The sequence below is a fragment of the Sturnus vulgaris genome, chromosome 25 (genome assembly GCF_052056855.1).
Source record: "Sturnus vulgaris isolate bStuVul1 chromosome 25, bStuVul1.hap1, whole genome shotgun sequence".
Taxonomy (NCBI): domain Eukaryota; kingdom Metazoa; phylum Chordata; class Aves; order Passeriformes; family Sturnidae; genus Sturnus; species Sturnus vulgaris.
In genome coordinates this window covers 2240987-2252566 of record NC_142267.1, presented here as the reverse complement: position 1 = coordinate 2252566, position 11580 = coordinate 2240987, and the positions used below count along the sequence as shown (strand labels likewise).

The window sequence follows — 11580 nt, the reverse complement described above, 5'->3', positions numbered from 1 at the left end:
TCTTTCCACGCTTGGCTGGTGACACAAACTCTTTGCTGTCCATGGCCAGAGCACTTTCTGTGACATTGATATCAAACATTTCCTGCAGCTCACTCTGCCCCAGCACAGGCCTGGTGCAAGAGCAGAGCTTCCCCTCCTGCTCGGGGCTTGGCTGAGGGAAGCACTGAAAACGTTTCATTGTGACATTTAAATGTTTAATTCTTCCAGCAACAATCCCTGGTGCCACTGGGGCTTGTGGGATGAAGTCAGAGGCAGCTGCTGCTCTGTCAGCCCCTGCAGTCTGACCACACACCATTAACTCTTCATGCCTCCCTTGGGCTGCAGGAAAAGTGGATTTGATTCAGGTTTAGGAGATCAAGATGAGAAAAAGGTATTTGTAATAGAAGTTCTGATTTAGATGGCTAGGATGAGAAAAAAAATTACAGCAGTTTTGATAGAATCCTTGTAAATCTCCCTAATAAGCTGTAATAAATTTTTAATTTTAATTGCTTTTTGCAGTGTCCAGCTGCCTGCAACTAAAGCTGTGTCTGAAGAGAAGTGCAATGTCCACACCACCCATTAATTCCTCTTCTTCCCTATTCAGTTTTGTGATTTCCCATTGAAGTGCTGCTGTTCCATGTGCAATAATTATCCACACACAAACTGTGCTTATACTTTATTAAAAAATAGCCAGTAGTTAAAGGTTCCAGTCAATAAAATACCCAACTTTTAAATTACAATATTAAAGGCTTAATTGTAACAGTCCCCCTGGTATGAAATGGCACCGTGGTTACACTGAGGGAGAGGTGAGGTTACAAGGAGTAGTTTCCATGTGTAGCTGGGGTTAAAAAAAAAAAAAATAATTGAAATATTCTGAAGCCAGAGGAGCAAAAGGAGCTCTAGACAGGGGACACTGCTGTCACCAAACCATCAGGGCTCAGCAGTAGAGCCAAGCTGGGACATGATGGCAGCACAATCCCCTTCTAGACTCGGGTACAGAGCATGGCTGTGCAAATTTCCTTCATGATGTTTGTGTCTATCCAGGCAAAAAAGCATTGAAAGGAGCAACAATCCCCACTGCCATGCAGGTGTGAACCCCCTGTGCTTCCAAAGCAGCAGGAAAAGGAGTGAAAGATGCTTGGTCCTGTCAGCAGGATCAGCTGGGAATTTCCCAAGCATATTTTGCTTTTTAAGCTCTGTCTCACCTGCACTGCTTCAACAAACATGTGCCACCTTCCTGAACCTCCTCCATCCTGGCAAAGTGACTTTTTATTGCCACCCTGAATGCTGCAGGTCCTTGCTCAGGAGTTGCTGGGGTGGCTTCACTCAGTGAGAGCTGCACGGGGAGGGCTCAGGACTCGATCCTTCCATAGGAAGAAAACACTGTGGGAAGAGAAGGAGCTCAGTCAGCAGCACTGCAGGGCCTCAGCCACCCTCAGGAACAGCAGCTTTGGCTTGTGTCACATCAGGGCTCCCAGCTCCCTTTATTGTCTCTGTATGAAACAGTGACAGAAATATTGCAAGCAGAGATTTTTGGACAGCAGCAGTTCTTGCTCAGTTTGGTGCCAGCTTTCTTCAGGGAAAAGCCACGTGTGTTGTACCCAACTTCTGAGGCTGCAGAACTGCTTGACTGGGGCTCTGCCTTGTCCTGTGATTATCCCTAAGGATTTTCCTGGCTATTTCCCCGTGACAGGAGAGGCTCCACCCTTCCCAGTGAATTTTTGGGTACTTACTTCTCTCCCTCAGCCCCTGCCCGAAGTTGCGGTAGACGTGAACCAGAGCCCAGAACAGAACAGATTTTATTGCCACAGAAATGCAGGAGCCAGTGATGAAAGCAGCCTCCAGGGTGTAAGAATTGCCTTTGCCCCACTCCCTTATCACCTGCAGGAAAAGGGAGACATGAAACCATCACCACGTGCTGCCAGAAAGCCTCAAAGCTACAACGTGCAACCAAGCACTGAATTTCTGAGAGAAGTCACCAGGTGGTAACTGGAGGAAAAGAAAAACCCAACTGGTCGCTTTGAAACCATCAGAGTTTTCTGATTTTATGATGTAGACAGTGTGGACCCTGCTGTGCTCTGCCAGCTCAAACAGCAATAATGGGAAGCTCCATTTGATAAAGGGATCCCTGAGGCTGTGGCTGTCTGGGCGCTGTGGGTGTGAAGGAGGAGCAGCACTGGCCACTCTCAGCATTCCAGCCCTGCTCAGGACAAACAGCCTGGCTTCCCTCTGCCCTCCTCTCTCCTCACCTCTTTCACACATCTCTTGTGGGAGGTGCCCACTGATAAAGGTTTTATCAGTGTTACAGAGCCAAAAATCTGCCCCAAACTGGAGTTTGCTGGGCTTGCACTGCCTTGTTTTGGCTACAACAGGATCGACAGCTGTGGGTGCTGCCTAAGAAATTCTTTAAAATACAACAACTGAGCCCTGGTCAAATGCTCTGGCACCACTTGAGGCTTCTTGTGAAGCATGGGAGGCATTTTTGAGGACTTGTGTATCTGGAACAAGATTTTGTTTCATCTTTCCCTCATCATTCTTTGCAGGGACTTCCAGAGCCTCTCCCTCTGATCAGTTCAAGAACAACTTGACTTGGTCCCTGTCCTGAAAAGCTGATCCTGGAGAGGCAGGATGTGCTCTGCTCTCTTCAAATCCAGCAGGAGCTGCAGGGAAGGGGTGAGGCAGGACCTTTGGGCCCTGAGGAAGATGAGGGTGAGACCCCCCAGCCTTGCTCCCCTTACCGTGTAGAGCAGGTAGATGAGATAAACCACCTCGGGCACATTCTGAATCAGAAATACCCACACCAGGGGTTTCAGCTCTTTTAAAATCTGCAAAAGAAGATGAGATACAGCTTTTTAAGTCATTGCTATATACTCTATGAAAAGCTACATATTTTTCATAGCATTTCCAGTATTGGTTAAGCTGAGTTCTCAGTTTTAGTTTTGCTCTCCACTTCCCTTCTCCACCTGTGTTTTTTAGCAGGAACTTCAGCCTCTGTTTTCCCCTGAGCTGGACCAGGAGTGGTGATGACCTTTCTCTCTGGGCACACTCAGATTTTCTCCAGCAGCTGAATGTTTTATGGGTAACAGCTCCCTGTTAGTCTTTCTCCACCTTTCTTTTTACTGCACAGAAGTGCAGTCACTGAGGAGTGAAATGTGGGAGAAGCAAGAGGATTGAAGTGCCAGGAGAATTGAATTTCACAATTCACCCTGGGACTTGGGAAAGAAGAAAAGGGACTGCAGCAGCCCTGGGCTGGGAGGACAGGTCTGAACAAAGGAAGGAAAAGCAGCTGAGTCACTGGGGGTGAGAGCAGTGACTGTGCCAGTGTTAGGATTGGATTGGATGCATCTGATCAGCACCAGATTCCCCCCAAACCCAAAACTGATGTGTTTTAAAAGCACAATTTTAGCAAGGAAAGGCATCAAAACACGTAGGGAGCTGTATTTCAGCTGTCAGGAATTTGTGTCAATGACTAAAGCAAACACCTCAGGGGCATAAAATAACATCCACCCCCAAAAACCCCTAAACTCCTTCCTGGTAATAAAAAACTCACTTATCTGATGTACTTTGGCCCTGATTCTGCAATCACTCTTGGAACAGAAGCTGAAGATTTCAGAGGAGGTTCAGTCTGACATGAAAAATGACATTTCAAGTTCACACATCTTTAGGTTAACCTGGAAACTGTCCCTGAGCTTTGAAGGAAATGCCCCAGTAAAGGACCCCTCATCTTTCTGGTGTGGATTCCTAAGGATTTAAGGCCTCACTGTGTCTGTAACACTGTAATAATTTGAGGGACTGCTCCCAGTGTCACCCAGCCTTGGCAGAGAGGCTGAAATATTGTGTGGTCCTCCAGATTTCATTGAAGTGACCAAGGACTGAGAGTAAAACAATGTCCCTCAGTCACAAAGAGGGATGGCACACGTGACAAAGTCGTTGTCACAAATGTGACAAAGTCACTGTCACAATCACAACATGACTTTGTTTCACTCCCTGTGCTCAGTTCAGACACAAATTTAGACAAAACCTTCCATATTGTTGGTGCTCTGCCTTTGTCCATGCCGCCTCCCTTCCCTGAGGCTGTGGGAATCGCTGAGGGTGGGGATGGGCAGTGCCAGGGGCTGTGTGTCCCTGCTGTCCCCTGCAGCTGACACTCACTGCAATGATGCCCACGGTGACCTTCAGGCAGCCCCAGAGCACGCCCGTGGCTGAGATGATGTTGTGCAGCACGGTGATCTCGTGCAGGCTGATCAGGAGGATGCACAGGCACAGCTGGGGGAGGCAAACATTGCATGAAATCATTCTTGGAAACCAAGAGAAAAAAAAAAATCTGCCACAAACTCCCTGCAACAGCAAGTTGGGAATGGGTCTAAAAGCTGAAATTATTCCTTAAATAAGGACAGAGGTATTCCCTGTATAACAGCAACAAAGAACAGGGAGAGCAGATAAAGCAATGCAGCAGTAAAGAAGGATGAGGGTGCTTGGAGAAGTAACAGGTCTTGGGTTCACTTCCCCCATCTGTAACTTCATTTTCTGTCTCCCTGCCCTGCTGGTCAAGTTCCCCTCTCCCACCCCAGAATCATTTCCTCAATGCAGGAGACAGCTGGAAAGGAGGACACTGGAGGCTGAGATGGGCAGGAATAACCAGGCTTATTTCAATAATAACCAGGAATAACCAGGCTTATTTCAACTAATAACCAGGAATAACCAGGCTTATTTCAACTAATAACCAGTAATAACCAGGTTTATTTCAATCCATGGGTGGGTTGGAGCTCCTGGATGCAATTTTTTTTTTTTAGGGATAAGCTTCCCAAAAATAAGCTTCAGTTCTCCTTTTGTGCAGGACAACAATAAAATATATTTTGATTCATTTTTATGGGTTTTAGCTAAGCTGTGGCACACACATGGAGCTGCAACCATTATTAAATTAATATAATAAAGGTAAGAGAGAGGATTGCTCTTGGAAAGGAATAATTCAACTCAGCCAGTCCAAGATAACATCAATGAGAGGGAAAAAGGGAATCTGGGGGCCAGAGTCCTGTTACCTGTGCCTGCAGATCAAAGGTGAGCATGGAAAAGCAGAGGTTGAGCATGAAGTACTGGGACTGGAGGCTCTCCAGGGCACCCCCCACCCGAAATGCCATCATGGAGTGGCTCTGGATGAGGATGAGGGCACAGATGACATCGAAGGAGCCCACCAGCAGGATCAGCACAAAACGGGCCTGAGGGAGGAGAACAGCAGGGGATTGGCCACAGCAGGGACAGCAAATACAGAGAGAGCAACAAAATCCTCACAGAGACTGGTTCTGAGCTTCCTGCTGGAACACAGCAACCTCTCCCACTGGGGACTGGGTTATTCTCAATGCTGGCCTTGCAGAATTCCCAGAAAAACAGCTTTGTGTCCACTTTGCTGGAGCTAACACTCAATCTCTCCTGCTTTAAGGACGGCTCAAGTGGCAAAACATCCTTCAGAATTCCGTTGATATGAAAACATTTATAACTAGAAATGATTCCGGCTCAGGAAGTAGAGTTCCAATAATCTAAGCTACAGTTGGAGTAGTAAAAAACCCCCTAATAATTTTTCACATTTATGCCAGGCTTCACTTTGAAGTTCTTGTTTAATATTTAACCTGATGACATGGCAGTGCACCTGCAAAGTAACCTGCATTTCTTTGATGTCTGTTCTTTACTGGCCCTACCAGCCCAGTCTGCTGCAGATAAAAGTGTCTTTAACTCAATGTCCAATTGATGAATTAACTGAATTGGCAAAGCTGCTTTGCTCCACCTCCCTTCTTGGCTGCCACCTCTCCTGCTGAAGAGTCATTTTTGGATGACTTCACACCTTGCTGAGAAAAATGTGATAAAAAGAAAGCACTTCCTGGAAGCACAGCAAGTGGGGATTTAACCACAAACCTTAATGAATAAAATCATTTCATGAACTTTCCTGCTATGAAATGCAAACAGGATAACCTGGACTGGCATTGCTGCATCTTTTTGTTACCTTGCAGGTCCCCACAAATGTGAGAAAATGACATTTCTGAGCACTGGGCCATGGCTGTGCCTTCAGGCTGGGGATTCCAGCTGTGCCTTCAGGCTGGGGATTCCAGCTGTGCCTTCAGGCTGGGGATTCCAGCTGTGGCCTCGGCTGGGGATTCCAGCTGTGCCTTCAGGCTGGGGATTCCAGCTGTGGCCTAGGCTGGGGATTCCAGCTGTGGCCTAGGCTGGATTGCTGGGACCTCAGGCCACACATTTCACACAGGGAAAGGGGAAGCAGCCCAGGTGAAGTGAGGGATACATTTCACAGTAATTATCTAATTTTCTGTAATTCCTTGATATTTCTGCTGTTTGTGGGTGCTGCCATAAGGAAACTCAGAGAACAGCTCAGAGAAGATTTGCAGTTGTGGGTGTGCACATTCTGTTTTTCAGTAGGGATAATTCAGCCTGATTCTCTGTTATCAGTAACAATAATACATTAATAATACTAATTAATATTTGAAATAGGATATAAAATACAATAATATCTATTATCTAATAAATAGCAATAAATAGAAATGTAAAAAAAATATAAATGTAAATTATAAAGAAGAAATAAACAATACATAAAAGACATTAATATATAACAGTATATATAGTATATATAACAATAATACAATAACAGTACATTATATGGTATATATAATAGTATATATTATTTATAATATATAGTAATATGTATTAATAATTTATATATAAATTTATATATTATTTATTAGATTACTATTTATTATCTAATAAATAATAAACAGTACATAATAAGAAATAAATAGTAAGAATAAATATAATATATATGACAGTATATATAGTATTTATAACAATGATAGCAATATATTATAGAGTATATATAGTAGTATATATTATTTATGATACTGTATAGTATTATGTAATATTTATATATATAAATGTTATATATTAGATTATCTAATCAATAATAAATATAAATAAATATAAATGTAAATATAAAATAAATAATAAAGAAGAAATAAACAACATATAATATAAAAGAAATAAGAATGTATAGAACAGTATATATAGTATATATAACACTGATATAATAACAGTATATTATACAGTACATATACTATATATTATAATATAATATATAGTAATATGTATTATACAATATATAATTATATAATTCATATTATGTTATGTTATATTATATTATATTATGTTATATTATGTTATATTATATTATGTTATATTACGTTATATTATATTATATATACAAAATGATATATCTATTATATACAACTCTAATTATATATTATATATTTTATATATATATATATGATACAATTCTAATTTTATATACATATAAAATGCTACAATCAGTGTTGCCACAGACATGTTGGTGGATGGTGGCAGGCAGGCAGGCAGTGGGGAGGGGAGGAGGGCAGGGAGCAGAGCAGGGACTGACCAGGAGCTGTGCCTTGTGCTCCGAGGGCAGCAGGGTGAAGTTGATGACGGAGCGCAGCATCACGAGCACGATGGAGAGCACGAACACCACGAGCTCCTGGCGGTTCTCCTGCAGGATGCCCCTGCTCACGTAATACACACAGAACACTGGGGACGAGAGGGAGTGTCAGTGTCAGTGCCAGCTCCAACCGGGCCACAAGTCCCAGCCTGGGAGCCTCTGGAAGGATCCAAGGGTCCCTGAGGCTCCTCCATCTTTGTTCTCACCCAGGAGCTCGAATCAGGGAATTCCAGCACTCCCCGCTGTGTTCAGCACACAAGAAGTTCAATAATTGGTTAATTTTTTAATTACTTGTGAAGTAACAGCGTGGAAATGGCAGTGTATTATCCCAACTGGCAGCTGGGCTGGGCCATTCTATGAATACCACACTGAACGTGTTGTCCAGTTGTTTATTTGAATTAAATGAAACAGCACCGTTTTTATCAAAGAACTGAAATCTAATCATCTTCCCAGAGTAATTCAGGTGACTAAAAAGCAGTTTATTACTCACACACAGTGCTGCCTCTGTGGTCTGCCCACTGCACAGGCTTTGTGTGTGGAACTGAACGTGGACTGGATTCAGTTTATTTAAGTGTGGACATTTTGAAACACCCCACCCTGCAAACTATAATACAAAAAAGAATTGGGTCAGGATAGGTCTGAGTTTTATTTTTATAAAATACATCAAACCCTCAGTCAGCTGTCACTGTGAATTTTATGCTTTTTTTTGGTAAAACTTCCATAAGGCAAAGGCTTTGTTCTTTCACAGGATGCTGCTGCAAACATTGGTTAATTCTTACTACAGCCAAACTAAGAACTAATTTCTCTTTGCAAAGCACTGCTTCCTGAATTCCACACATCAACTCATCCACATTTGCTGTGCTGGGACATGGGGACAGCGTTGTACAAATTTTCAAATTAAATAATGATTTCACTCCCTCTAAATAAACCTTCAGTGAACAAACTTCCTTTTTCACTGCCCTTAGATAATAAAATGGAAAATGACTGGCCAATTCCAAAGTGAATCATGTGATTTTCTGGACATGACCTCAGGAAGACCTGGAAGGCTTAAAATAGTATTTCCTTGTTTTGCAAACTCAACTGTTTAATCCACAAAAAGTTGTACAAATTTGAAAGGAAGCTCTTTTTTGGTCATCAAACTTTTTGCAGAGATATATGCACATGCATGTGAAATTTGCTGAAATCCTTGAGTTTATTATTGTCATGTTAATTTCTGTTTAATACAAATGGACCCCAGAAGTTTCTGAAGCTCTGATTGGAAATACCCAAGGAAGGAAGCTTGGACTGTGGACACCTGAATTTCCAACACATTATGGCTCAGTCATTAAAATAAGAACTGGTGAGTTTTTCTGGCATAGCTGAACATTCAGTATCTCTTACATAAGAAACTTCAGTTCCTGCTTGACCACATTATTTATTTATTATTATTTTCATTATTTACTCCATCCAAACTGGGTTTCTTACCAACTCCAACCAACTGAATAAAGGAAATGGTGAAATCCTCCTCAGCCTGGCGCACCAGGGTCTCTATGGTCAGCCCTATGACACTCAGCAGGGACAGAATAGTGACACAGAAGTAGATCTTCACAGGGAATGAGAGCTCTGAACATGGTTTTATCTGTAAAGGGAGAAAATTCCTGAACACATCATGCAGAATAAACTCACTGTTCCTAAAAATGGTATTTTTAGGCGAGTGGGGTAAATGAGACTGCAGGGCTTCTTTTAGGAAAAGGAAGAGAAACTCCACGATGGGATTGAAACTCCCAAACTGCTGAGGAAGGCAGAAGTCTAACTTTATTTCGTAATTAATCTCAGCTTAGATTGTCCTGGTTTATACCCACAGCCTGTCTTTGTGCTTCACAAGGCCATGGTTTTATAATCCATGACATGAAGATTGCCAAGAGCAATTTCCTGCCAGAGCCTGGAAATAATAATTTTCCCCACACTTTTAGAAAACCGTTACGACAGTTCTCAGTAAGGCAAAGTCCTTATTTTCTTTTATTAAAATACTTCAGGTGGAGCAGCACCCTGGCAGGAATTCAACATTTGTTTGTTCCGCTGGAGGAGAGTGAGGGGAGCTCCGGGGCTACAGCTCCTCCTGCGGGACAGCTCCGATCTCTGCTCTGGACAGCGACAGGAGCAGGGAACGGCTGGAGATGGGCCAGGAATGGTTTAGGTTTGGGAAAGGCTTTTCCCAGAGGGAATGGGCACAGCCCTGAGAGCTGTCAGGGTGGCATTTTGGGGTGTCTGTGCAGGCCACGAGCTGGATCAATGATCTCCCCCAGCTCACGACACTCCACGATGCTGCCAGCAGAGCTGTGCCGATCCTCGCCGCGCGGATCTCCCTGATGCACCTGACTCGGAACGCCGATTTGAGCCATGTTTTACCATCCCACCCCCCGGGCAGAGAAACGCGGAGGACACCGGCAAGCAGCCCGCAGCAGCGATGTACTCACGGGGCCGCAGGGCGTGGGGATGAGCTGCCGGTGCCGCGGGGTGAGGTTGGGCAGGCTCGGCCCCGCCGGAGCCGCGGCGCCGCTGAGGGAGAGAGAGCGGGGCCGTCAGGGGAGGCCGTACCACCCCCACAGCAGGGGGGGGAACCACCCACGACCCCCCATCCCCAGCACGGGCGTTTCCAGGTGAGGCGCGGGGGGAACGCGGGGTGGCGCCCCCGCGCCGCCGCGCGTGGTGCGGCTCGACCCGGCCCGCCCCGCCCGTACCTGCCGTCCATGGCGACGGCCGCGCGTCGCGTCCCGCCCCGGCCGCGGGCCCTACATGGCTGCGGAGGGGTCCCGGCGGCGTTTCCGGGGCCGACCCGCTTGGCGTCACTTCCCCGGTACGGGCGGGAAGCGCAGCCTGGGCTCCTCCCGGGCGGCGGGGCCGCCGCGCTCCCGCCCCTCCGCCCCGGGGGTCCCCTCGGCGCTGGGCATCCCGCCCGGCTCGGTGTGAGGGGCGGCCCGCAGCGCAGCGCTCTGCGCGGCTCCACCCGGCTGTGCGTGCCCTGTAACCCCTTTCTGCTTTGCTTGGTTTCCTCGTGGTTTTGGTAAAATGGCTTCCCCGCCGCCGCGGTGACAAAAGGGCGAGCTCGGTGCCGCGGTGCCCGGTCAGCCCGCGGGGCCCGGCCGGACCCGCCTCTTCAGCCCGGGGCTCCGGGCACGGCAGGGGATGGGCGGGTGCTGCCCGGTATTACCGGAGCCCGGTGTTACCGGACAGTATTGCCGGAGCCCGGTGGTTGTTACCGGAGCTGTGGGAGCGCAGGTGCCGGCCGGGATGCTCTGAGAGCTCCGGGGATGGAGAAGGGATGGAGGGATGGATGGATGGATGGATGGATGGATGGATGGATGGAGGGATAGAGGGATACCGGGAGGGGTGGGAGCGGCGGGCGCTGCCGCAGAGGACGGTCCCAGCCGGGCCTGGGCAGGGGGATGGCGGTGCTGGAAAACCCCTGGGCCCCAGGGCTGGGTCGGAAGGGCTGCGGTGCTCCCGGGCAGGGCTCCGGACCCCGCTCGGGGGCGGGGGATGCTCCGGGAGATGCGGGCACAGGGACACGGGCGGGAGTGGGGATGGAGTGCGGGGAGCTGGTTGGGAATGCGGAGGGAAAGCTCTGGCAGTGGGTGAGCACAAACACAGCTGGAGTGCCACAAAGTGCTAAGCTTTTCAGCTTTTCAGCCTTTCAGCGTCTTCTGTTGTATTTGTGTTGTTTGTAGCGTCTTGGCTGCTATTTTTGCCATAACGAAGCGGTGTTAATGAGCGGGGCTTGCTCACGGTGCTGAATTTTGTGCATTTGCTGCGTTGGGAGCAATGTTTGAGTGACCTTTTGCGTAACTCATGAAGGGTCATGGAGACAAATCTTTGTTTTTTCACTGTCACATCAGCGCCAGCTTCTCAAACCCTTGCAACATAATTGACCTTTAGTGTCTGTTTGTGGCAAGCCGACTTTCTAAAGCTCTTTGTGGGTATTTTTTTCGCGGTAATTGTTACTGGGAGCGTAGTTAAGGCTTGGGGAAAATACAAGGAGTGTAAGAAGCACTCACTCTGCTGGTTCTTTTGAGCTGGAAGATTGAGTCTTTGTGAGTAATCCAAGAGAAACAACT

General features: G+C 46.5%; 1 protein-coding gene across 1 annotated transcript; it reads right to left on the bottom strand.

The window, feature by feature from the left end:
- Positions 1-643: 643 nt before the first annotated feature.
- LOC106858851 (uncharacterized) lies at positions 644-10338 on the bottom strand. Its single transcript, XM_014885747.2, has 9 exons — positions 10207-10338; positions 9943-10024; positions 8951-9104; positions 7430-7575; positions 5019-5195; positions 4132-4245; positions 2718-2804; positions 1713-1860; positions 644-1362 (listed from the first exon to the last, which is right to left on the bottom strand). Exons 1-9 carry the CDS (start codon positions 10215-10217, stop codon positions 1331-1333), a joined length of 951 nt encoding a protein of 316 aa, XP_014741233.1. The 5' UTR covers positions 10218-10338; the 3' UTR covers positions 644-1330.
- Positions 10339-11580: the final 1242 nt, after the last annotated feature.

Excerpts from the sequence above, each read along its gene's own strand:
- LOC106858851 (XM_014885747.2), bottom strand. Across the intron at positions 9,105-9,942 it reads TCCCCACGCCCTGCGGCCCC|ATAAAACCATGTTCAGAGCT; the intron begins GTGAGTACATCG and ends CTCCCTTTACAG. Across the intron at positions 1,861-2,717 it reads TCATCTACCTGCTCTACACG|GTGATAAGGGAGTGGGGCAA; the intron begins GTAAGGGGAGCA and ends CTTTTCCTGCAG.